The sequence below is a fragment of the Pan troglodytes genome, chromosome 1 (genome assembly GCF_028858775.2).
Source record: "Pan troglodytes isolate AG18354 chromosome 1, NHGRI_mPanTro3-v2.0_pri, whole genome shotgun sequence".
NCBI classification, from domain to species: Eukaryota; Metazoa; Chordata; class Mammalia; order Primates; family Hominidae; genus Pan; species Pan troglodytes.
Genome location: NC_072398.2, coordinates 194,685,948 through 194,710,656, shown reverse-complemented (window position 1 = coordinate 194,710,656; position 24,709 = coordinate 194,685,948). Strand labels below are relative to the sequence as shown.

General features: G+C 43.8%; 1 protein-coding gene across 14 annotated transcripts in view; it reads left to right on the top strand.

The window, feature by feature from the left end:
- THRAP3 (thyroid hormone receptor associated protein 3) overlaps nucleotides 1–24,105 on the top strand; it is an 80,005-nt gene extending 55,900 nt beyond the window's left edge. For 8 of the 14 annotated variants that reach the window (XM_016959238.4, XM_016959240.4, XM_016959249.4 and 5 more), the window contains 10 exons: nucleotides 1,259–1,426; nucleotides 5,036–5,938; nucleotides 7,724–8,428; nucleotides 10,037–10,209; nucleotides 11,264–11,375; nucleotides 12,516–12,600; nucleotides 15,316–15,503; nucleotides 19,635–19,833; nucleotides 20,302–20,445; nucleotides 22,540–24,105. In XM_016959238.4, the coding sequence (XP_016814727.1) occupies nucleotides 1,290–1,426; nucleotides 5,036–5,938; nucleotides 7,724–8,428; nucleotides 10,037–10,209; nucleotides 11,264–11,375; nucleotides 12,516–12,600; nucleotides 15,316–15,503; nucleotides 19,635–19,833; nucleotides 20,302–20,445; nucleotides 22,540–22,761 (2,868 nt within the window). In that variant the 5' untranslated portion in view covers nucleotides 1,259–1,289 and the 3' untranslated portion in view covers nucleotides 22,762–24,105. The remainder of the gene's footprint in view (nucleotides 1–1,258; nucleotides 1,427–5,035; nucleotides 5,939–7,723; nucleotides 8,429–10,036; nucleotides 10,210–11,263; nucleotides 11,376–12,515; nucleotides 12,601–15,315; nucleotides 15,504–19,634; nucleotides 19,834–20,301; nucleotides 20,446–22,539) is intronic. The other 6 variants (XM_016959252.4, XM_063782597.1, XM_054665849.2 and 3 more) reach the window with 1 other exon arrangement.
- Nucleotides 24,106–24,709: the final 604 nt, after the last annotated feature.

The window sequence follows — 24,709 nt, the reverse complement described above, 5'->3', positions numbered from 1 at the left end:
TACTCTGTAACTAAGTTAAATTGCATGGGGTTTCTTCTCTTGGAACTAGGAAACCTGTCTCACATCTCCTCAGTACTTTTATTAACAGCTGACTTTAGTCTCAAAGCTTCTTTGCTTACTGAGAAAAGACTGCATGCACCAAAATTAATAAGCACCCTCATTCTTGGTCATCTCTTACAGTATTACCCAGTTAGGGTTACATGTCAGGTTTTCCATTTGCTGCTGTGGCTTGGTCTCTTTGGGATTTGTACTACTAAGAAATTCCTTTTGATGAAAGAGCAGAGTGGTTTTTAAAAATCAGTCATTTCATCTTTTTTTTTTTAATGTTACTTTCTGTTTTTAAAGTTTATTTTATTTAAACAGTTGTTTTTTGGTAGAGGTGGGGGAATCTTCCTATGTTGCTTAGGCTGGTCTCAAAATCCTGGCCTCAGGCCATTCCCACCTTAGCCTCTGGAGTAGCTAAGACTACAGGCCCTTACCACTACATCCAGCTAATTTTAAAAGTTTTTACTTTGTAGGCCAGGCACGGTGGCTCATGCCTGTAATCCCAGCACTTTGGGAGGCCGAGCCGGGCGGATTACCTGAGGTCGGGAGTTTGAGACCAGTCTTACCAACAAGGAGAAACCCTGTCTCTACTGAAAATACAAAAAAATTAGCCGGGCATGGTGGCCCATGCTTGTAATCCCAGCTACTTGGGAGGCTGAGGCAGGAGAATTGCTTGAACCCGGGAGGCGGAGGTTGCGGTGAGCCGAGATTAAGCCATTGCACTCTAGCCTGGGCAACAAAAGCAAAACTCCTATCTCAAAAAAAAAAAATTTTTTTTTTTTTAACTTTGTAGACACGGGATATTGCTATGTTGCCCAGGCTAGTCTTGAACACCTGGACTTAAGCAGTCCTCCTCCTACCTTGGCCTCCCAGTGCACTGGGATTACAGGCATGAGCCACCGTGCTCAGCCACTTTCTCTTTTTTTTTTGGAGATAGGGTATTGCTCTTTCCTCCAGAGCTGCAGTGCAGAGGTGTGATCACAGCTCACTGTAACTTTGCACTCCCTCCTGTCTTAGCCTCTCAAATAGCTAGGACTACAGGAACACACCACCGTGACTGGCTAATTAAAAAAAAAAAATTTTTTTTTTTTTTGTAGATATGGGGTCTTCTCAAGTTGCCCAGATTAAAAGAAATGTGTTTCTAAAATGTCCAAAGAGGTTCACATTTGCAAAGGAACTCACTCATTTGTTCTAATGCATTTTCTTACATTAGGTGTAATTGAAAAGTGATCCTCTCTTCAGAGATGTCAAAAACAAACAAATCCAAGTCTGGATCTCGCTCTTCTCGCTCAAGATCTGCATCAAGATCTCGTTCTCGTTCATTTTCGAAGTCTCGGTCCCGAAGCCGATCTCTGTCTCGTTCAAGGAAGCGCAGGCTGAGGTAAGGGGGTGTGACTTTGTATATTGAGATAATCATTGCATCAGTCGATGTGGATGTTTGAAGATCTTTTGTTAGACTTTTCCTGTGAGTGTCAAATGGACTGGGGGGTTGGCTTGAGGTGCAGGGTTGGGCTATAGGATACTCCAGGTCTCTTTAAACTACAAATCCAGATCAGCTTTGACTGCCATGCTGATTGCCTGATTCCTTTCCTCTGCCAGCACATAGTATTTCCCACCCACTTTGGAAGAAAGAACATTTTATTTTTATTTGAGCTGCTTGCTTCAAATCTCTATAGCTGATTATTTTTCACCAAATTATTTTTGAAGGCTTGAACCAAAGTTTATGTGCATCACTGCAAAGAAAGGATAGCTAAGAGGATTAATAATATGAACAACATGGCAAGGAAAAGAAGCTTCAACTCACTAAAATAAACTTACAGAAACTTACCAGGAGTAATTTGTATACAATGTGCCAATTACTAACAAGCTGCATCTGTTTAGTAAATGTATCTTAAAACTTTTTAAAAATCGCTATTGAAAACATCACTTTATCTTACTGAATAATGAGAACAGTTCTTTTGAATTTATTGCCAGTATTTCCTAATTCAGTCAGTTTTCACACCTTCAGGTGGATTTCCCTATTTTAATTATGTCTTGGAATAGGATGCCAAACCTCCAGCGTCTTTCCTCTCTTGGTGTGTTGTGAGTTGGATTTTTCATTCTTTAAAAGTGTTTAAACTTTCTTTTGTGGATAGATAAGAAGCTTTCAGTAAATAACAGGTTTCTATATGTGAGTTTGGGAAATATTGGTGTATTTAAATTGGTGTGCCAAAGAGGAATCTTTGTACATTTTCATTCTTTTTCCCACAAGTATATTAGCAAGGAGATGATTTGTCATGTTTGACACTTGGAACCCCTGCTGTTTATTTCAGATGAGTATTAGAATCCTTGTCTTAGATGAATTGATTACGACATTTAAAATAAACCTCAGAAGTCAGTGATTAAACTTTTACTCTTGATGATTTCCAGAGCCCTATAGTACTTCTAAGGGGTCTATTAAACAAAGGATTAGTGGTTTTGTTTTTTTACCATTTAACAAAAACAAGGTAGATATTAAATGGAGTCTATGAGAAGCCAGCCTGAAAAAGTAGGTATGCATAAATACTGAAAAGGGAAACCCTAAATTTACTTACCTCAGGAAATTGCTTTTAAAGCCATGGGACCAGCAAGACTCTTAGTAACTCCTACCCTGTACCCAGAATCTTAATTTAGGGAGTTTAAACCTCAGTTTTAGCTCATTTGGTTATGAAAGATACCTTTTTAAAATTTAATCTAGTAACTAGAAGAAACTAAATAATTGGTTCAAAACCAAGAGGCTATGCAACCAAAACTGAGAGACAAAATTGAATTGAAAAATGTTAACCAACTCTGAAGTATTTGTGACAGCTGGAATTCTGGGCAGTTCTTTTCTCCTTGTTCTGCAAATCATTTGGCACTTGCTCACTGACTTGGCAAACGAGGAAAAAATATTTTAGGAAGGCAGTATGTGCTGGGGTAGGTCTAGAGACACTTTACATGCTATCATATACCTAGAAGAGACTTTTCTGGAGGAATTTCTCCACTAGAAAGTATGCTTTTATACTTGATTGTAGTCTGACTTCTCTGTTTTTAGAAACAGATAAATTTGCCACTGGATGTTCAGTTTTTATTTCTGGCTTATCTGTTTCATGGTTTTTTCTTTTGTTTTCCCTCTCCTGCAAGGAAAGTATCTATCCAGAGAGTTTGAGAAACCATGCCTTTAAATTAACTAACTGCTGAGTTCTACAGAATTGGAGAAAATTGATTATTTCCTTGTATTTCACAGACTGTATCCTTTTAAGTGACATCTCTTAAATAACTTCATTTGCAATCTGCAGAGACTCATTTTCCTGCATCTGTGCAATGACTGCGAGTTTTGGATGCAGTATGCCCAGGGCCCTCACTAGTAATTGGTAACAGAAGCAGCAGTAGCCTGTGAGGATGGGAACATGAATTAAACCCTCCTTAGTGCTGGTGGTGGATCACCTCCCTCAAGCATAGCCCTTTAATCGGGTTGTATTCACTTTCACAATCTGCATCTGCCTCTCCCTTCTTTTCTTATATTGTTACTGTTTTCAAATGAAAAGTGTGGAAGGTAAGTTTTTTTTTAATTGTACTTAATTACAATAACAACCAGCAGTAAGATATATCTTTGCCAGTTGCTCTTATTCATGGTGTAGATAAAAAAATCTGAGTACAGTGGGCAATAAATAGTGGAAAACCAATCCCACTGTATCTTTAGATTAAATTGAATGTACTTTCTTCTTAAAAATACTGTTTTGTTTAGTTGTTAAATCCTGAAAAGAAACTAGTATATTTGCTAACTGGAGTTATTTGGAAAAACAAAAATGCATCTGTTCCCAGTCAGATACGAGAAAGCCTGCTGATTAACTGAAGAGTTTTTATTCTATATGTAAAGAAAATATTATTTGAAAGAGTTTTCTAGTAAATTTTACTTATTTGTAGCCAGCTGCTTAGGAGTAGTGGTTAATGTCAATGATCTATATCATAGTAGATAGGAAAAGTGGATCCAAGAACCCCAATGGGTTTTTACACCAACATATGTAATTTTTGGCTTTTGATGGAAACAAAGTTTCTCATCATTGACAAGCCTGACACTCAGGAGTGTACAGTTAGGTTACTATCAAGTCTCTGTGGTTCTGGAAATTCATCTTGCTCTACCAGAGTTATATATTGTTAAATGGAGAAGAACACAACACTAGCCTTCTGTGCACACCGGGGTGGGGGTGTTTTTTAGTTACTCTTTGCTAACTTCATGTGTCCTTGGGTACTTTATGGTCAGATAGTGCCCTCTTGTGGCACCTAGTTAAGATCATGTAGCTCAGCCACAGAAATATGACCTAAGTAGTCAGACCATTTCCATTTAAAAAAACAATATTTTATTTTGCTTATGTGATTTTAGTAAGTTCTTTTAAGCTTTGAGCAGATGCATTCTCCCAAGTTTTCTTTGGTGTGTACCTGTTGTAACCATACTTTTACGATCCCAAGCCTTAGTGGTATCTAAGAAGTTCATCCCGCACAAGGGGGTGAGAGCTGACTAGAATAGGGTGTGGAGTGTTACCACAGTGTAGATAGGGGTCAGAGTACCTGTCTAGGTACCACAGCTCGCAGTTTTTCTCTCGTTTCCAATGACCTGGAGCCCTGTTAAAATCCCCATGCCTGTGAAACTGTAAGCTATTATTATGGTATATTAAAATGGTCTTTGTGTGGTTTACTACCTTAAGAAAATGTTGATAGTTTTTCAGTCACTGTAGAAGTACACCTCCATTTTAAATGTGCTGCAATATGAATGAAGTGACCTGTGTTTCATCACTTGTTCAAATGATTCTTATCCATGTTTTTGTACTTAGTAAGGGCCATACGTAGTGGGATTAAATATTTGTGCCCTTGCTTTGAAAACAAAACTGAAAGTGAATGACACATAAGGGCAGGGATTTCAGAACAGATTTTTCTGGAATAAAAATGCTTGTGTCAAAAATTCAAACATTTGTCTCTTTCCTTTCCATTCCAGTTCTAGGTCTCGTTCCAGATCATATTCTCCAGCTCATAACAGAGAAAGAAACCACCCAAGAGTATATCAGAATCGGGATTTCCGAGGTCACAACAGAGGCTATAGAAGGCCCTATTATTTCCGTGGGCGTAACAGAGGCTTTTATCCATGGGGCCAATATAACCGAGGAGGCTATGGAAACTACCGCTCAAATTGGCAGAATTACCGGCAAGCATACAGTCCTCGTCGAGGCCGTTCAAGATCCCGGTCCCCAAAGAGAAGGTCCCCTTCACCAAGGTCCAGGAGCCATTCTAGAAACTCTGATAAGTCGTCTTCTGACCGGTCAAGGCGCTCCTCATCCTCCCGTTCTTCCTCCAACCATAGCCGAGTTGAATCTTCTAAGCGCAAGTCTGCAAAGGAGAAAAAGTCCTCTTCTAAGGATAGCCGGCCATCTCAGGCTGCCGGGGATAACCAGGGAGATGAGGCCAAGGAGCAGACATTCTCTGGAGGCACCTCTCAAGATACAAAAGCATCTGAGAGCTCGAAGCCGTGGCCAGATGCCACCTACGGCACTGGTTCTGCATCACGGGCCTCAGCAGTTTCTGAGCTGAGTCCTCGGGAGCGAAGCCCAGCTCTCAAAAGCCCCCTCCAGTCTGTGGTGGTGAGGCGGCGGTCACCCCGTCCTAGCCCCGTGCCAAAACCTAGTCCTCCACTTTCCAGCACATCCCAGATGGGCTCAACTCTGCCGAGTGGTGCTGGGTATCAGTCTGGGACACACCAAGGTCAGTTCGACCATGGTTCTGGGTCCCTGAGTCCATCCAAAAAGAGCCCTGTGGGTAAGAGTCCACCATCCACTGGCTCCACATATGGCTCATCTCAGAAGGAGGAGAGTGCTGCTTCAGGAGGAGCAGCCTATACAAAGAGGCAAGTATCTCATTTCCCCTGCCTGGTTGTGTTTTTATCTCACTAGCTGGCAGTTTAATTGTAATGTGATCTAAGTTAGAGCTCTGATTAATGGTAAAAGGTAATCCCTATTTCCTAGACTTTTCGTTAGTAAACATTAAAAGCATCACCCAAGGAAACCTTTAGGTTAACTCTAGCTTTCCTACCTTCCTGAATTTGTATTGCAGCATAAACTTTCTTTAGACTACTCTGCAATGATGTTTTCACATTTAAAATTTGCCTTGGATTCTACCAATGTAAGCCAAAGAACAGTAGAGATTTGTGGGTCAGCTATCAAAAAAAAGTATGGTCTTTGCCAAAATGAATGGCCATTGGAGCTCTTAGACCCTCTAGCACCCACCATCTACTATGTTCGATCTGCATCAGCCTATCATGGTGAAGAGCTGCACCCTCAATACCCTCCAGTTGAGGAGACTGGGCAGAATGGGAAAGGCCAAGGCATAGTCCAGGAAGGCCTTGTTTTAAAATCACAAGGTGGGTGTATGTCCCAGTAGAAGCCAACACGGCTGCGTGTTAGGAGAGGACATGACAGTGCTTCCGTCTTTCTCCCCTGGGGGACACGGTGAGTTGGAACATGAATCTTTGTTTGTATGGTTGGATGGATTGGGATGGCAGAGAGGTTACAGGGAAGTTGCATTGGGACCAGGTTGTGGTCAAGAGGGACTAACCCAGCAAGTGGCTCCCCCCTTTTTTTTTCTTTTATCGTATTTAGCATATTTTTTGATCCCTTGATTCTTCTTGGCTGTATTAACACAACTTTGACTTGATTAAGCTTTCTGCATTAATGGTACAGATGAGATGTTTTGAATCTGTACTTGCCTTCAGTAAGTCTGTTTTATTTTATTTATTTATTTATTTATTTCAATAGGTTTTTGGGCGAATAGGTGGTGTTTGGTTACATGGATAAGTTTGTTAATGGTGATTTCTGAGGTTTTGGTGCACCCATCACCTGAGCAGTGTACACTGTACCCAGTGTGTAGTTTTTTATCCCTTACCCCCTCCCATCCTTCTCCTTGAGTTCCCAAAGTTCATTATGTCATTCTTATGCCTTTGGGTCCTCATAGTGTAGCTCCCAAGTAAGTCTATTTTAAAACATAAGTTTTGTTCCATGCCAGGACTGTGAATCTCTTTAGAAGACTTGAGCATGAGCTCTGCTTTTCCATAAGAAAGAGAATGATGATTTTTGCTGCTGTCACCCTCTCCCCCATTAACATGTATTTTGTTTTTATTTGTGTTCACAGTATATTTCGTATTTAGATCTTCTAGGTGACTTGAAGCAAATTTGAAGTCTCTTTTTAGACTTGTATTTCCAAATGTGAGTTGTATAAAAGCAAAACAGTCCAAGGTTGAACATTCTATGTTAACTTTGCTGAAAGCAGATTTTAAGTGACTGAGTGAAGGTTGGGTAAGACCTTAAGTTATTTTTTGCCCTAGATCACATTACAGGTAAGTAGGTTTTTGTTTTTGTTTTTGAGTATCCTAAAAATAACTTTTGTTGTTCTCTTTGGTTGCTTTTGTAAGACACAACTCCATGGATCATATATTTTTCCCCTAATTGCCAAGTTCATAGAACTGTGAATGGCAGTTTTCAGAAATTATTACGAAGTAACCGCATAGAAAGTCCTTTGGTAATACAGGAATCCATAAGACATGTTTTTTTCAGAGAATCAAAAACCAATAAGGCGCTATTTTAGAGCAAGCTGTTAAGAAGCCTCTTGTGTCTCTCTCTTGTGTTTTTATAAATAGGTATCTAGAAGAGCAGAAGACAGAGAATGGAAAAGATAAGGAACAGAAACAAACAAATACCGATAAAGAAAAAATAAAAGAGAAAGGGAGCTTCTCTGACACAGGCTTGGGTGATGGAAAAATGAAATCTGATTCTTTTGCTCCCAAAACTGATTCTGAGAAGCCTTTTCGGGGCAGTCAGTCTCCCAAAAGGTATAAGCTCCGAGATGACTTTGAGAAGAAGATGGCTGACTTCCACAAGGAGGAGATGGATGATCAAGATAAGGACAAAGCTAAGGGAAGGAAGGAATCTGAGTTTGATGATGAACCCAAATTTATGTCTAAAGTCATAGGTGCAAACAAAAACCAGGAGGAGGAGAAGTCAGGCAAATGGGAGGGCCTGGTATATGCACCTCCAGGGAAGGAAAAGCAGAGAAAAACAGAGGAGCTGGAGGAGGAGTCTTTCCCAGAGAGATCCAAAAAGGAAGATCGGGGCAAGAGAAGCGAAGGTGGGCACAGGGGCTTTGTGCCTGAGAAGAATTTCCGAGTGACTGCTTATAAAGCAGTCCAGGAGAAAAGCTCCTCACCTCCCCCAAGAAAGACCTCTGAGAGCCGAGACAAGCTGGGAGCGAAAGGAGATTTTCCCACAGGAAAGTCTTCCTTTTCCATTACTCGAGAGGCACAGGTCAATGTCCGGATGGACTCTTTTGATGAGGACCTTGCACGGTGAGATGTGCTCCTTCTTGATCCTCAGTGCTTTAGTGGCCTAAGTGGTGTCGCCTAGCCTTTCTCCCTGGGGACATTCTGCTGTATTCCCCCTTCTGTCTTAAGCTTCAGTGGTGATACTTTCATGTCCATCTGTGTTCACTGGAGAGTATGTGTCACAGAGTGATTGTGTGCTTTTGAAGGGGGGCAGTATCCCTGGGGTGATGAAGTATCTCTTCAGTCCTTAGTGACTGTCTCACTCTCTGTTCATCACTGCACCCCCAAGTCCAATACTGTTTCTTGTATTTAAGATAGCTTTGCCTGTGAAGCCATCCTGGATCCACTTCTTCGTTCCTAGCTGGGTTGCCAAAGTCTATAGTACAGCCCTTCCCCATCAAATAACATAGCAATTTTATTGTATTGTATTGTATTTTTGAGATAGTCTCTCTCTCTCTCTCCATTTTTTTTTTTTTTTGAGACGGGGTCTCCCTCTGTCACCCAGGCTGGAGTGCAGTGGCGCGATCTCCACTCACCGCAAGCTCCGCCTCCTGGGTTCACGCCATTCTCCTGCCTCAGCCTCCCGAGTAGCTGGGACCACAAGCCTCCACGCCCAGCTAATTTCTTGTATTTTTAGTAGAGATGGGGTTTCACCGTGTTAGCCAGGATGGTCTCGATCTCCTGACCTCGTGATCCGCCCACCTTGGCCTCCCAAAGTGCTGGGATTACAGGCGTGAGCACCGCACCCAGCCCAGAATCTCTCTCTGTCACCCAGGCTGGTGTGCAGTGGTGCACTCTCAACTCACTGCAACCTCTGCCTCTCAGGTTCAAGCGATTCTCCTGCCTTAGCCTCCCCAGTAGTTGGGATTACACGCACCTGCCACCACACCTGGCTAATTTTTGTATTGTTAGTAGAGTCTGGGTTACACCATGTTGGCCAGGCTGATCTTGAACCCCTGACTTCAGGTGATCTGCCTGCCTTAGCCTCCCAAAGTGCTGGGATTACAGGCATGAGCCACCGTGCTTGGCCACAATTTTAGGGTTAAGGAAGGCAACACATCTACCCCTTGTCCCCTGAACTTTAGGAAAGAGTTGGGAGGCCAAGGCTGACTGGTTTTTTACTTGGTGTAAACTACTCAGGCAGCTGGAAGTCTGTGTGAACAGCATTCCAGCCACACCCCACTCCCGCTTCATGACATCACCTCCCTGAATGGCCTTGGCTGGTCATGCTAGCTGATCTTTTTATTGATTGATTGATTGAAACGGAGTCTTGAACTCCTGGGCTCAAGTGATGCTCCTGTCTCTGCCTTCCAAAGTGTTGAGATTACAAGCGTGAGCCACTGCACCCAGCTGTAGTTTATCTTTTAAAATACTTTCTCATTTGTTGGGTGTGTTAAAACCAGCAGTGACTAAGGTTTAACACTTCACTCCACTTGAAGATTCCAGTAAGAAAGAGAAGAGAGAGATTTTGTATATACTTTTCCATAGTTACAGTGCACTGAGGTTACTTTCAACTTCGGTAGGAAGAAGTTTATAGATAGATTTAAAACTCTTCAAAAAAGTATTTTTATGGTTTTAATGTTCTTCCTGTGTATTGTGTTCTAATTGGGCCTCCCCATATTTCTTTTTCAGACCCAGTGGCTTATTGGCTCAGGAACGTAAGCTTTGCCGAGATCTAGTCCATAGCAACAAAAAGGAACAGGAGTTTCGTTCCATTTTCCAGCACATACAATCAGCTCAGTCTCAGCGTAGCCCCTCAGAACTGTTTGCCCAACATATAGTGACCATTGTTCACCATGTTAAAGGTGAGTCCAGACCCTGGCCTGCTTCAGGCTCGTGTTCCACACTTAGAAGAAGGATGAATGATGGGTGGATAAGGAGTTTTGGGGGACCTTGTATCTCATCTAAAGGGCCTTTGAAGCTAGGGGCTGGCTTGAAGGAAATTCCGTTCAAGAAGCAGTTTCCATATTTTAATTGCAGAGCTTATTAGCATTTTGAAATGCTAGTAACCTGTGACCAAGAGAACAGGTTAAATCCTTAACACAAAGATTTAAAATGGTTGAAAACTGAGAAGCCAATAGCAAAATGACTTTTCTAGCATCTCTGTCTTCTCCCCTCTAAGTGATCTCTTATGGACCTTGTGGTGTGAATTTCTTCCCCAAAGTATTCTATCATCCCCCTGGGCAAATGTGGTTGGGCAAGTTAGGGAATGGCTAAGAGAAGTGATGGAGAAGCTGGGTTGGGCCAGTTGCAGGTTCCATCTGAATATAAACTCAAGCAAGAGTTGGTGCTGTGCTTCTGAGGAGAATAAACTTCAAGTTTCTCTGTCCTAAGACATGGGAGCTACAGTGGAAATCTAGTGCCCAATATGGGACCGTGTTTGAACCAGCCATTTTTCCTTCCTCTTCTCAGTATGTTTGTTGTGTGGATTTAACTACTTTAGGTGCATCTCTGTGGTTACCGGTTCCTGCAAAAGAGTTAAAACATTGTGTCTGCCTTTGGTAACATAATGTGTTTTTTTGTTTGTTTTTTTTTGTTTTTTGTTTTTTTTGAGACGGAGTCTTGCTCTGTCGCCCAGGCTGGAGTGCAGTGGCGGGATCTCAGCTCACTGCAAGTTCGGCCTCCTGGGTTCACGACATTCTTCTGCCTCAGCCTCCGGAGTAGCTGGGACTACAGGCGCCCGCCACCATGCCCGCTAGTTTTTTGTATTTTTAGTAGAGACGGGGTTTCACCGTGTTAGCCAGGATGGTCTCGGTCTCTTGACCTCGTGATCTGCCCACCTCAGCCTCCGAAAGTGGTGGGATTATAGGCTTGAGCCACCGTGCCCGGCCCATAATGTGTTTCTTTTAATCCCAACAGAGCATCACTTTGGGTCCTCAGGAATGACATTACATGAACGCTTTACTAAATACCTAAAGAGAGGAACTGAGCAGGAGGCAGCCAAAAACAAGAAAAGCCCAGAGATACACAGGTAAGGACCATGGCCTTATACTGGAGGTTGTAATAAAAGACTTTGTATCAGACATTAAACTCACCTTGTTAAATTCTGCTGCTAATGCACCTTTAATACAAAATTTACGGTAACATCCTTCAGACTCTAAGAGAGCTATAGGCATTTATGTTTGAGAGTGTACAGGACATGCTTTGGGACAACAGTCTCTCACATTGGGCCTGAGGAAAACAGCTCTCTTGACATAGATTAACTCCTATATTCTTGGAAGCTGGCGAATGTTGCCTGAAATTATTGTGAGTTTCTGTAGGTAGAGTAAATGCTAGTTTCTTTTCTTGTCTTTTTTTTTTTTTTTGAGACGGAGTCTTGCTCTGCCACCCAGGCTGGAGTGCAGTGGTGCAATCTCGGCTCACTGCAACCTCTGCCTCCCAGGTTCAAGCAATTCTCATGCCTTAGCCTCCCAAGTACCTGGGATTACAAACGTGTGCCACCATGCCCAGCTGATTTTTGTATTTTTAGTAGAGACAGGGTTTCACCATGTTGGCCAGTCTGGTCTCGAACTCCCAACCTCAGGTGACCTGCCCGCCTCAGCCTCCCAAAGTGCTGGGATTACAGGCGTGAGCCACTGCGCCCAGCCTAATGCTAGTTTCTTTAGGCAAGCCTGTATATTAATATTTCATGGTAGTTTAATCATGGGTAGTTGGATTCTTCTGGAAGAATTTGCCTGGGGGCTAGAGGCGGGAGCTTGTAGGATTATCTCACAGAATTTTAAAGCCCAGCAGGTTTAAAGACTATTCCATTTGGTTGTGGGAGTCAGTTCAGTGGATAGGGACTAGAAACAAAGTTGGCCTTATCTTTGAGGCTATGGGTGAGTCCATCTTTCTGTGTGTAGCGAAACCAGGAGAGAACAAAAACCTCTAACTTCTGTTACACTGTGGGAACCTGGGACTGTGTGTGTGTGTGTGTGTGTGTGTGTGTGTGTGTCTGCGTGTGTCTGCCTATGGGAGAGTATAAGTATATAAGAGTAAAATTAATACATAAGTCATGAAACGTAAGGAAAAATAATGCCTGTGAATCTATTAGCCAACTTAAGAGCTAGAATATTACCAGTATCATATTCACACAATGGAATACTATATCGTTTTGTATTTTCAATTTTAGGAGAATAGACATTTCCCCCAGTACATTCAGAAAACATGGTTTGGCTCATGATGAAATGAAAAGTCCCCGGGAACCTGGCTACAAGGTGAACTGTTGATTTGATCAGTAATTCCAACAAAATGAGTGCGTTGGGCATGAACTTGACAGAAATGTGTTTGTTTAAATTACTCTCTACTTAAGTTTGTGTTTTTCTTTTAAGGATGGGCATAATTCTAAAAATGAACTACAAAGGGTTAATTTTTATTAAATGTATCAACAACCTTTGTGAAGTGGTTAGAATATGGTAAATGACCCCAAAGTCTATTGAGGTGAGCTTGAGAAAAAAAAGAGAGGAGTTTTGGAACAAGTGCCCATGATGAGAGAAGAAACTTTTTGTGATATTTTTCTGCTTGTAAGTATTATCAAATCAACTGTATACATGCACTATTTCCAACCATGATTTCAGAAAGACATGCATGTCAGAGAAGAGTGAAATATTCATGTCTTAACTTAAGTAGACTGTTTTTAAACAGCTGGTCCAGTTTTTTTTCCTAACATTGTACCATATCTATCATCTGTCAATTACTGTTACTTTAAAGCTAAAGATTACTTTGATGGCCCAGCTATATTTGCAATGATGTGCACGTAAACACTGTTATTAAGAGGTTAAAGCTTGTATACAATCTTTTACTGTGAAATAACTAAATTGGGCTTTAAAAAAATCTTAGTATTTATTGATCTTCATTCACATATACAGTTGAAATTTAAAATAACAGATGGTTATTCCAATGCTGCTGAAACCTTTTCTAAAAAATACTTGTTTTGTTGGTTGAATGTGACGAGAGGCGCTTCTGGGCAGTCTCTCTTCTCTCCCACCCGTCTTTCCTCCTCCGAGTACCCCTTCTCCAGCTTGGTACTAGCCATGTAAAACCCAAGGTTTTCTTTAAAACATCAGAAGAGATCTTGTCCTCCATGCCCCAAAAAAGCCAACTCATTGGAGGTGTTACCCCTGGGAGCAGTGTTGCATTTGTCTTTTTGTCTTTTTTTGCTCTTTGGAGGATGCAGAGGCCCAGTTCCCTCTGTTAGGAAACAAATTAAGTGATAAAACAATAAACGGCCGGGCAAGGTGGCTCAAGCCTGTAATCCCAGCACTTTGGGAGGCCGAGGTGGGTGGATCACCTGAGGTCGGGAGTTTGAGACCAGCCTGACCTACATGGTGAAACCCCGTCTCTACTAAAAATACAAAATTAGCCGGGTGTGGTAGTGCATGCCTGTAATCCCAGCTACCTGGGAGGCTGAGGCAGGAGAATCACTTGAACCTGGGAGGTGGAGGTTGCAATGAGCCAAGATCCCGCCATTGTACTCCAGCCAGGGCAACAAGAGCGAAACTCTGTCTCAAAAAAAAAAAAAAGAAAAAAAAAAAAAGAATAAACCTAGTTTCTGCCACTCCTGCTGTTAAACTTTTTTTTTTTTTAAGTTTAGTAGTTCACATATGTAAACTATTAATGCAGAATGAACTGCTCATTTCTTCCTCCCTGAGTTACCTCCATGAGACAAATCTTAATGTGGGATGTCCCGGAACTACCATGCACCTTTGCCCCACTGAGTTTCCCAAGAATTGTTGAAAGCCTTTGCTGCAGTGGTCTGAGCAGGTGTGCTGTTGCTGCTGCAAAACATACCTTCATAGCTGAACTGCTTAGGAAGCCAGCAGAGAAGTTTTTTCCTTCCTTCCTTCCTTCCTTCCTTCCTTCCTTCCTTCCTTCCTTCCTTCCTTCCTTCCTCCCTCCCTCCCTCCCTCCCTTCCTTCCTCCCTTCCTCCCTTCCTCCCCTCCTCCCTTCCTCCCTCCCTCCCTCCCTTCCTTCTTCCCTCCCTTCCTCCCTTTCTCCCTGTTTCTTTGGTTTCTTTCCCCCTTCCCCTTCCCTTCCCTTTCCTTTCACCTGATAATACCAGTTTATGAATTCCCCATAGTTTTTGATATTCCCTTTCTAGAGAAATTTCTCAGTATAACTCAGGGTTTTGAAGGCTGCTTAAGTCTTCCATTGTCTCTCTTTGGACTCAGTACTCAGAGATAATTCCAAGTGGAGAATAAGCCATGGGTGGATACTACAGTATAGGTAGGGGAAGGTAAGCTTTTCTACTCTTAGTGGTGGCTAATCCTGAGCCAGCCCAACCACCTACCTTTCCAGAGCTAATTTTAGCCTTCTCAACTTTTTTTTTTTTTTTTTTTTTGAGAGATAGTCTCGTTCTATTGGCCAGGATGGAGTGCAGTGGTGCGATCTCAGCTCACTGCAACCTCCACCTCCTGGGTTTAAGCGATTCTTCTGCTTTAGCCTCCCTAGTAGCTGGGATTACAGGCACACGCCACCTCGCTTGGCTGATTTTTGTATTTTTAGTAGAGAACAGGGTTTTGGTTGTTGCCCATGCTGGTCTTGAACTCCTGAGCTCAAGTGATCCACCTGCCTCGGCCTCCCAAAGTTCTGGGATTACAGGCGTGAGCCACTGCACCTGGCCAGCCTTCTCAACTTCTAAACTAGCCAGAGTCATTACTGGGCCAGAAAGGAAACAAAGTGAGATCAATGCATAGCATTTTCAGAAGGCCAGCATCATTGTTTTGGAGAACTGGCGTGGGTTCTGTGAGGGATCCTTATGGAGTAACTTCTGTGGGACGTCCTGCATCCCTTCCAAGCTTGGGTGAGATGCCTCACATTTCCCAGTGCTTCCTCTGCACCCCTCCATTGGAGTAAAAACCACAGTTTGTGGGATGGTTGAGTTGACAGCTCTGAATCCCAGAAACCTTAATTTTGGCTTATCTTTTGATAGGCTGAGGGAAAATACAAAGATGATCCTGTTGATCTCCGCCTTGATATTGAACGTCGTAAAAAACATAAGGAGAGAGATCTTAAACGAGGTAAATCGAGAGAATCAGTGGATTCCCGAGACTCCAGCCACTCAAGGGAAAGGTCAGCTGAAAAAACAGAGAAAACTCATAAAGGATCAAAGAAACAGAAGTACGTAAGCCCCTGTTACCCCTTTCAGACTCTTAAGTTTCTTGTCTGTCCCCTTTGGGCTATACACCAGAGCTTTCAAATCAGAGGAGTTTAGGTTTAGTAATTATAGCAACCTGTTTCTTCTTTTAATCCATGTAAATGTCAAGTAGGGTCCCTAGTTTGAAAACAATTTCTACATCAAAATAGTGTGATCTTTGTCCAAAGAAGGCTTCATAAGAGAAGTTAATCTGTTACATTGACCACAGGGATGGTGTGGAGAATCATTAGGATCATTTGGGAATTCCTTTTGCAGTTTTAGATGTGCCTTTTTCATCACACATTTTCATGGGGAAGTTGTATTTTAGAAATGGCCCAAAGTCATTGTCAAGTAATAACACTGTTTAGTCAAAGAAACAGGGTGGAACTAGATAGTACATGATTGTTGATCTTAAGTGCCTTTTAAACTAGTTTTACAGACAGTTCCAAGAGAGGTGTTCCAGGTACTCCTTAAACAAAGGTGGCATTGTTGAACTTTGTGGGGCAACATTCATGCCTATGTCCTGATGTTTCTGTTTACGTTTTTGAATGTTCCATGACTTTTTAATCATGTGTCACGAAAAGTAGCACAGTTGAAGCCCCATACCTTCTGGTAAGAAGCAACACTTCTGCTGATTTTGAACTTTAGCTGGCAAGCTTTTTTTTTTTTTTTTTTTTTTTGAGATGGAGTTTTGCTCTGTTGCCTAGGCTAGAGTGCAGTGGCACAATCTCAGCTCACTGCAACCTCCGCCTCGCGGGTTCAAGTGATTCTCCTGCCTCAGCCTCCTGAGTAGCTGGGATTACAGGTGCCCACCACCACGCCCAGCTAATTTTTTGTGTTTAGAGATGGAGTTTCACCATGTTGGCCAGTCTGATCTTGAACTCCTGACCTCATGATTCACCCACCTCGGCCTCCCAAAGTGCTAGGATTACAGACATGAGCCACTATGCCTGGCCGCGTTTTTATATCAATTTTTCATAACCCCTTGAGATAAATTGAACAGTTAGTGTGATATCCATTTTGCCCATTTGAAAGATAAGCCAAGCTTAGAATAATGTGCCTTACGATCACAAGTATTGGCCAGGTGTAGTGGCTCATGCCTGTAATCCCAGCAGTTTGGGAGGCCGAGGCAGGAAGATCACGTGGTCAGGAGTTCGAGACCAGCCTGGCCAATATCGTGAAACCCTGTCTCTACTAAAAAAAAAAAAAAAAAAAATTAGCCGGGCATGGTGGCGTGCGCCTGTAATCCCAGCTACTCGGGAGGCTAAGGCAGGAGAATCGCTTGAACCTGGGAGGCGGAGGTTGCAGTGAGCTGAGTTCTCACCACTGCATTCCAGCCTAGGCGACAGAGTAAGACTTCATCTCAAAAAAAAAAAAAAAAAAAAAAAAAATCACAAGTATCAGCTGACCTCAAACACGGATCTTTTGTTCTACTTTGTCTCCCATTCCAATGTGTTACTTATGCATTAGGAGCCTTGGCAGCTTTTGGGGCCGCCCATAGATAAAGAACCTGCGAATCCTCAGCAGGGAATGGAAGTGGTAGTACAGTAGTGCCTGGGCCGCCACTTAGAAGTGGAACATGAACCCCTCAAGCATTTCAGAGTTGAGTCTGAATAACTAACTCTGATTTCCTCTCCCTGGAACACATGCCTACCTCTGACTTGCGATGTGACTTTGAACAAGTCCCCTGCAAACCCCGGTATTCTGTGATTTATTTATTTTTATTTTTATTTTTTATTTTTTTGGAGACACGATCTTGCTCTGTCACCCAGGCTGGAGTGCAGTGGCACGATCATAGCTCACGGCATCCTCGAACTCCTGGGCTCAAGTGATCCTCCTGTCTCAGCCTTCCAACTAGGCTGAGCTAGGAGTACAGGTATGCACCATGATGCCCGGCTAATTTTTAAAAATTTTTTATAGAGACGAGGGCTTGCTATGTTTCCCATGCTGGTCTTGAACTCTTGGCCTCAAGTGATTCCCACCCACCTCCTTGGCCTCCCAAAGCACGGGATTACAGGCATGAGCTACCACACCTGGCCCGTTTTGAGACAGGGTCTTGCTGTGTTGCCCAGGCTGGAGCGCAGTGATGCAATCACTGGCCTACTGTGGCTTTGACCTCCTGGGCTCAAGTGATCTACCCATCTCAGCCTCCCAGTCAGCTGGGACTACAGGTGTACACCATCATGCCTGGCTAATTTTGTATTTCTTGTAGAGTTGAGGTTTTGCCATGTTGCCCAGGATGGTCTAGAACTCCTGGGCTCAAGCAATCTGCCTGCCTTGGCCTCCTGAAGTGCTGGGATTACAGGCATGAGCCACTGTGCCCAGCCAGAACTTTTTTTATGTAACTGAAGAATGACTTACCCAGGTCACACAGCTAATAAGAGACAATGCTGGCCAGATGCGGTGGCTCACGCCTGTAATCCCAGCACTTTGGGAGGCTGAGGTGGGTGGAGCATGAGGTCAGAAGATTGAGACCATCCTGGCCAACATGGTGAAACCCTGTCTCTACTAAAAATACAAAAATTAACCGGGCATGGTGGTGGGTGCCTGTAATCCCCACTGCTCAGGAGGCTGAGGCGGGAGAATCGTTTAAACCCAGGAGGTGGAGGTTGCAGTGAGCCGAGATCGCACGACTGCACTCCAGCCTGGCGACAGAGTGAGACTCCATCTCAACAACAACAAAAAAAGACAATGCAAAGACTCAAATTTGAGGCCTTTTGAGAGTCGTTTTTTTTTTTTTTTTTTTTTGAGGTAGAGTCTCGCTCTGTCGCCCAGACTGGAGTGCAGTGATATGGTCTCGGCTCACTGCAACCTCTGCCTCCTGGGTTCAAGTGATTCTCCTGTCTCAGCCTCCTGAGTAGCTGGGTAGCTGGGATTACAGATGCTTTCCACCACACCCAGCTAATTTTTGTATTTTTAGTAGAGATGGGGTTTCGCCATGTTGGCCAGGCTGGTCTCGAACTCCTGACCTCAAGTGATCCAGCTGCCTTGGCCTCCCAAAGTGCTGGGATTACAGGAGAGAGCCACTACGCCCGGCCAGAGAGTCTTATTTTTGAAAACCTCTTGAAATAGCACGGATGTTTAGTGGGGTCAGAGTTGAAGTTACATGAATCCTATGACAGTAACTTAGATTTCCCCTTTGTATGAGTAAGTGTGTGTGGGTGAGGAGCAGGGAGCATGATGCCTTTCATAATGGAAGACTGAGGGAGGGAAAGACAATGATAGGTTACTGACATTTGGCTGGCTCTGCTACTCCTCCACTCCTGGGATCCTGGCCTTGCTGCCCCCTAGAGGTATTCAGTAACCTCCACTATCACATGGCAGGGCTGGTACTGACTTTAGTACATAGATAATGACTCATCGTATTAAGCTAATTTGCCCTAGTCTGTAATTTCCCCTAGATGAAGGAAAGGGAAGGGAAATAACTCTGGGAGAGTTACGCCAGATCCTAGGCTTAGTCACACAACCTGTTTGAGCTCAGTGGGAGGTAATATGTGGAGTCGTGGTATAATTAGTCAGAGCTAGGTTAGAATCCGAGCTCTGCTCACTTCTTTCACCTGAGCCTCCTACCTGTAAAATGAGGGAAATAATACTGAGTTGTATTGTCCTTTACTGCATGCCAGCTATGTTGGTGTAAAGTGTTTAAACACAGTGTTTATTTAGAGAACCCTGTAAGACAGGTAGCATTCCTGTAAGAAATAAAAGTAATAGAAAGCACTAACAGATGATAATATACAAAGCTATTTATCTGGCCCAGTACCAGATACTTTGGAGCTCTCAATATAGTGTTAATTTCCTTCTCCCTTATTAATTCATGCCTGTATCTTAGACTGAGCTCCTGGAGGCCATGGACTGTGTTTTGTTCCTGCTTCTGTGTATGTCATATGTTTATCACAGACTCAGACATAGATGTGTCACTGAACATGACTGACAGAATTGAGAGGAAGTATCTTGGGTGGGTAGGTTGGGGGTGAGCTGGCTTTATAAGGTTACTCATCATCAGTTTCTTCCATCACAGGCATACTTTTGATTGCCCTGTGCTTATCCATGAGGCCCCAGCCAAGCAGTGTCCCCTAGAAAGATGATTGATCACCCTGGCTCTTCTCTTTTCACAGGAAGCATCGGAGAGCAAGAGACAGGTCCAGATCCTCCTCCTCTTCCTCCCAGTCATCTCACTCCTACAAAGCAGAAGAGTACACTGAAGAGACAGAGGAAAGAGAGGAGAGCACCACGGGCTTTGACAAATCAAGACTGGGGACCAAAGACTTTGTGGGTCCAAGTGAAAGAGGAGGTGGCAGAGCTCGAGGAACCTTTGTAAGACCTTCCCCTCTCCCCCTTTCTCTGAGACCCTTGCTCCTACCAACTCTGATTACGTTTCATCAGAATACCAGTTTTGTTGCCTTTGACATAAGTAATCCAATCCAAAGACCCTGGAATCTTTGGTTCTCCTTCCCACATTTTCTGGCCTTTCCATTTTTTGTTACTTTTCTGTTCATAATCACTTAGCTAGAAAGCCTCTTATGGCTTCTGGTCTCAGAACTTCCCCCACTAAACCTTGACTACTGCTGTTTATAGGGAGGCCCTTGGGGCAGGTTTGTCCTCTGTGTAGGCTGCAGACTTGAGATGAGCAGAAAGGGAATGGCTGGAAACCAGCTGACCAGCATATGACTGGAAGACAGCTGTCTATTCCACACCAGAAAAATGTTTGAACAAAAAGCAGGGGGGTTTGTTCCCCATTCCTGGCATGATCCTTTGTTCTTTTTCCCTCATTTATTGCAATAGCAGTTTCGAGCCAGAGGAAGAGGCTGGGGCAGAGGCAACTACTCTGGGAACAATAACAACAACAGCAACAATGATTTTCAAAAAAGAAACCGGGAAGAGGAGTGGGACCCAGAGTACACACCCAAAAGCAAGAAGTATTACTTGGTATGTGTCTGGGGATAACCAGGAAGGGTTAGAGGGCCTTTGACACACACAGTAGCTGATACCAGGCCTTAATTAGTTTGTCCAAAACTGCGATTAAATGTATGTGCAGGATTATTGCACTGGGCCATGTGTACTTGCATAGTGCTAACTAGATGGGTGTCCTCTAGAGAGGCAGTCCTGGTCTTCAAAGGGTTTATCACTGAAGATGTTTGTGGATTCCAAGATAAGCAAGAAGCATTGGTCTTGTCTTTTTAGTCTGTGAACTTGTTTTACTGCTCACCCACCACCACCCTCAGCCTCCCTCATTTCTGTGGATACAGCCATAACCCTTCCCTGATGCCGCTGTCCCTCTCTGCCACTCCTTCATGCAAGAATGACAAGAAAGACCGCTCAGGATCTCTTTGAGGAAAGGGATGTCTCTCCAAAATGAAATGCCAGTGGGGCTTCTCTCATCTAGGCTGTTGATCATTCCTGTGCACTCTGGGCCTCCCTCAGATTAATACTTTTAATAGGCTGAAGTACCTGGCCTTGAGTGAGCTCTCTTGGCCTTGATATGTAACAGCAGACTAAGATCCAAGCTGGTGTGAGTGTTATAACTAAGGTAAAGGAGCAGCTGAATCTCCATCACTTGCCAAAATGGCTGGAATGGATCTGTATTGTCAGTTGGACAGCTAGGAAACAGGTTGTGTGTGGATGGCTATGCGTGGCCACCATCCCTTTTCTAGGGTTGCTGCTGCTGGAAGCTGCTTTGAGGCTACTAGAGGACCTTTGAACTTATCTCTAGGGAATTGTAGTTGGCTGGGCCCGGGTTAGGTTCTGGAGTGGGACTGCTGTAGGGAAAAGATTAAAGGCCCTCTCCCTTGCTCCTATCTGCCACCTGAGAGAGTATTGCCAGCCTGATTCATTTAGTGTGAACAAGCAGCCATGGTCAGAAGAAGCTGACACCTGCTGAGCTGAGCTCCAACAGCCTAAGACCCTAGCTTGTGTGGGGGGTGGTTTAGACTCTGAAGTCATGGGGCTGATAAGGTAATGACTGCTGGTTTTCAAAATGCTTTCTCATTCATTGTTTGATTGGATCCTTCCTTCTGTCTCATGAGATGGTAAGAGCAAGCATTGTTTGAAATGTAGGTTAATCCTTTCCTTGAACTAAGTGAAAAAGAAAAAATGAAATGTAGGTTAAGTGTTTTTCATACCCCGTCACACTGCCTCCTTGCATAAAACAGGGGAGATACAAAATGAGAGTGTGGAGGTAGAGGATCAGGAAAGCCCCAGCCCCAACATTGGATTCTGAGCATTTGGAGTGCAGTGGCATGATCTTGGCTCACTGCAGCCTCTGCCTCCTGGATTCAAGCAGTTCTCCTGCGTCAGCCTCCTGAGTAGCTGGGACTACAGGCGCACACCCCCATGCCTGGCTAATTTTTTTTTTTTTTTTTTGTATTTTAGTAGAGACGGGGTTTTCACCGTATAGCCCAGGCTGGTCTCGAAATTCTGAGCTCAGACAATCTGCCTGCCTCGGCCTCCCAAAGTGCTAGGATTACAGGCATGAGCCACTGCACCCAGCCGCATTGCCTCCTTTCTTAGCTGCCTAACAACCCAGTTCACATGGAGTTGCACGTTTTGGTGTGATTGGCTTTCTCAAACCCATCCTTTGAGAGAGGATATACTAAATCATATGGAGTTGCTTAAAGTTCCTAAGCTGTTTCCACATTTGCAGAGTGGGAGGTGATAATGATAGGGTAGATATGAGAATTAAATGAGATAGTACATAAATGTCTTACTTCAGTGCTCAGTGACGTTTTTATTTTCTTTAAACTATTAAGGGTTCTTGCTCAGTGAATCATCATCATTGTCAATCATCGTTACAATGCCCAAGCTGTTACCTTAAAATTCCTAAATCACCCAACGGATATTCTCGTGGATCTGAACCACTGGCATTTTTGGAGTGGGGGACAGGGAGAAGTGCAGAAAAGGATCAAAAGGCTGGGTTAGGGCACAGGTTCTTTTGGGAAAGGCACATTTGGGTGCGTGCAGAGAAGAGAGCTCTGGCCACATCTTATTCACTCTGGCACTGATGGCAATTTTCTTTCCCCTCAGCATGATGACCGTGAAGGTGAAGGCAGTGACAAGTGGGTGAGCCGGGGCCGGGGCCGAGGAGCCTTTCCTCGGGGTCGGGGCCGGTTCATGTTCCGGAAATCAAGTACCAGCCCCAAGTGGGCCCATGACAAGTTCAGTGGGGAGGAAGGGGAGATTGAAGACGACGAGAGTGGGACAGAGAACCGAGAAGAGAAGGACAATATACAGCCCACAACCGAGTAGGGGCCACCCTTGACGGGATTCCTGCCCAGGGGAGAGAGGCGCTGGGAAGATGGCTGGTGAGGAGCTTAACAGAGGAACCTCAAGAAGATTCTGAAAATCCTACCCCCACCCCCCACCAGCCGCGCAGATTGTACCACCGTGAAAGGCATCCCTGGCGCTGTCTCCCACTGGACAGAGGAGGCTGGCCGTGGGGCCCGGGGGTCAGGCCCAGCTTTTGAGCAGAATACAACGCATTGGGCTTTAGCTGTTTTTCTCATTTGTTGTTGGTGTGTGGGGTGGGGGCAGGGGTAGGGCGGGAGAGCGATGCTTGGATTTTTGTTTCCTATTAGAAACCAACAGTTTTGTTCTAATTTCATTTCATTTGGAGCTAAGATGACTAATTTGATGATTTTCTATCTCTTTTCCCCTGTCCTGATTTTAAAAGCCCCCTCCTTTTTTTTTTTTCTTTTTTTAGGCATATGTAGTAATATTAGAAACATTTAATTTGGGAAACTTTGATTCTTGAAAGAGAAAACAAAAGCATGTGAATAAACTTTGAAGTGTTCACCTCAGTTTGGGACCAAACTGCTTGGATCTTTGTAAAAACCGGTTTTGTATGTCAAGGAGGAGTTTAAGGCCTTTCCGACCACCTTGTGTTCCCCTTTTCTGCGCAGCCATGTATCACGTGGAGTTGCTCCTTACCACACCTCACGTGCCCCTGAGCCCTATTTCCTGATTTCTTCTGGGCTGGACTTCCCCGTTCTCCACCAGCAGCTCCAGTATCCCAAACTTTCTAGTCCTGCTGATCCTCTCAGCAACGGGGTGGAAACTGGAGGGCAGTGTCTGGTCTGTTTTCTAAGAAACTTATGAATTCTATTATCTTTACAAATATAAGATGAGAAAATTTTTTCAATATTTTTTATTAATCTTTTTATAAAATGAAAAGAAACTCCTATGATCGATTAAGGAAGGTGGTTATGGCTGGGTGGTTCAGGGGTTTTTTTGGGTTTCTTTTTTTTTTTTCTTTGTCTTTTTAACCTTAAGCTGTTTAAGTTGAAGCATTCTCAGATGTTTGGGGGGAAACATCCTCTTAAAATGGGTCCTTGTGCTTGCCTTCTGGGGAGGCGGTCCTGAGCAGGTGAATCATAAGGCATTTATGCATATGTTATATGCGGACTGCACCCACCTCTCCCCCCCAGCCTTTGCCTCTTGGGTTGTTGTGCTGCTTTCCCCTTACTTTGCTACATTTCTATAGTTAAGTTGGTTTTACTTGAATGATTCATGTTTAGGGGGAAAATGAAAATCTCCCTTAAAATTTGTTTCAACTCCTCCTGCAAATAAAATAAATGAAGTGGCAGATGTAAACGGGCTCTGTTCATTGTCATCCTGAGTATGTGTGTGTGTTAAGGGTGGTAGATAACTTCCCACGGCAGTTTCAGAAAACCTGAAAGACAAAGGGCCTGTGGGACCTTGCGCAGGCTGCTGGAGTCCCAGACAGACACAGTCGTTCCTGGGAGGAGCATTGTGTACCTTGGACACCCCAGGAGAAACAGATTTTTTCCACTGGTGTCATAGGCAAGGACTTTGGCTTCCTTCGTGGTGGTGGGGCAGGGATCAAGGGATGTGGTTAGTAGGCTCAGCCTTCTACCTGAAAGAGCCTATCCCACATGGACTGGCCATAGGGTGGGCCCTAACCTTCAGACTCCTGCCGGCTGAGGACTCAACTGTGAGCAGAAATCTTGGAAGCTGGTAAAATTCATTCTCCCGGCCTAACTTCCAGGGAAAACCTGGAGGTGTTTTCTGAAACCAAACTAGACCTCTGGCCCCAAAGCAGGGGTCTTTGCTGTGTCCTTCCTATATGGGGGTAGAGAGTGGGTACGGGGCCAGAGAGGAGTACGCCTTGAAGGAAAGCAGACTGGAAGTGTCCACTCAAAGCTATTGCTGGTACAAGGGTAGCCACTTCATTCAC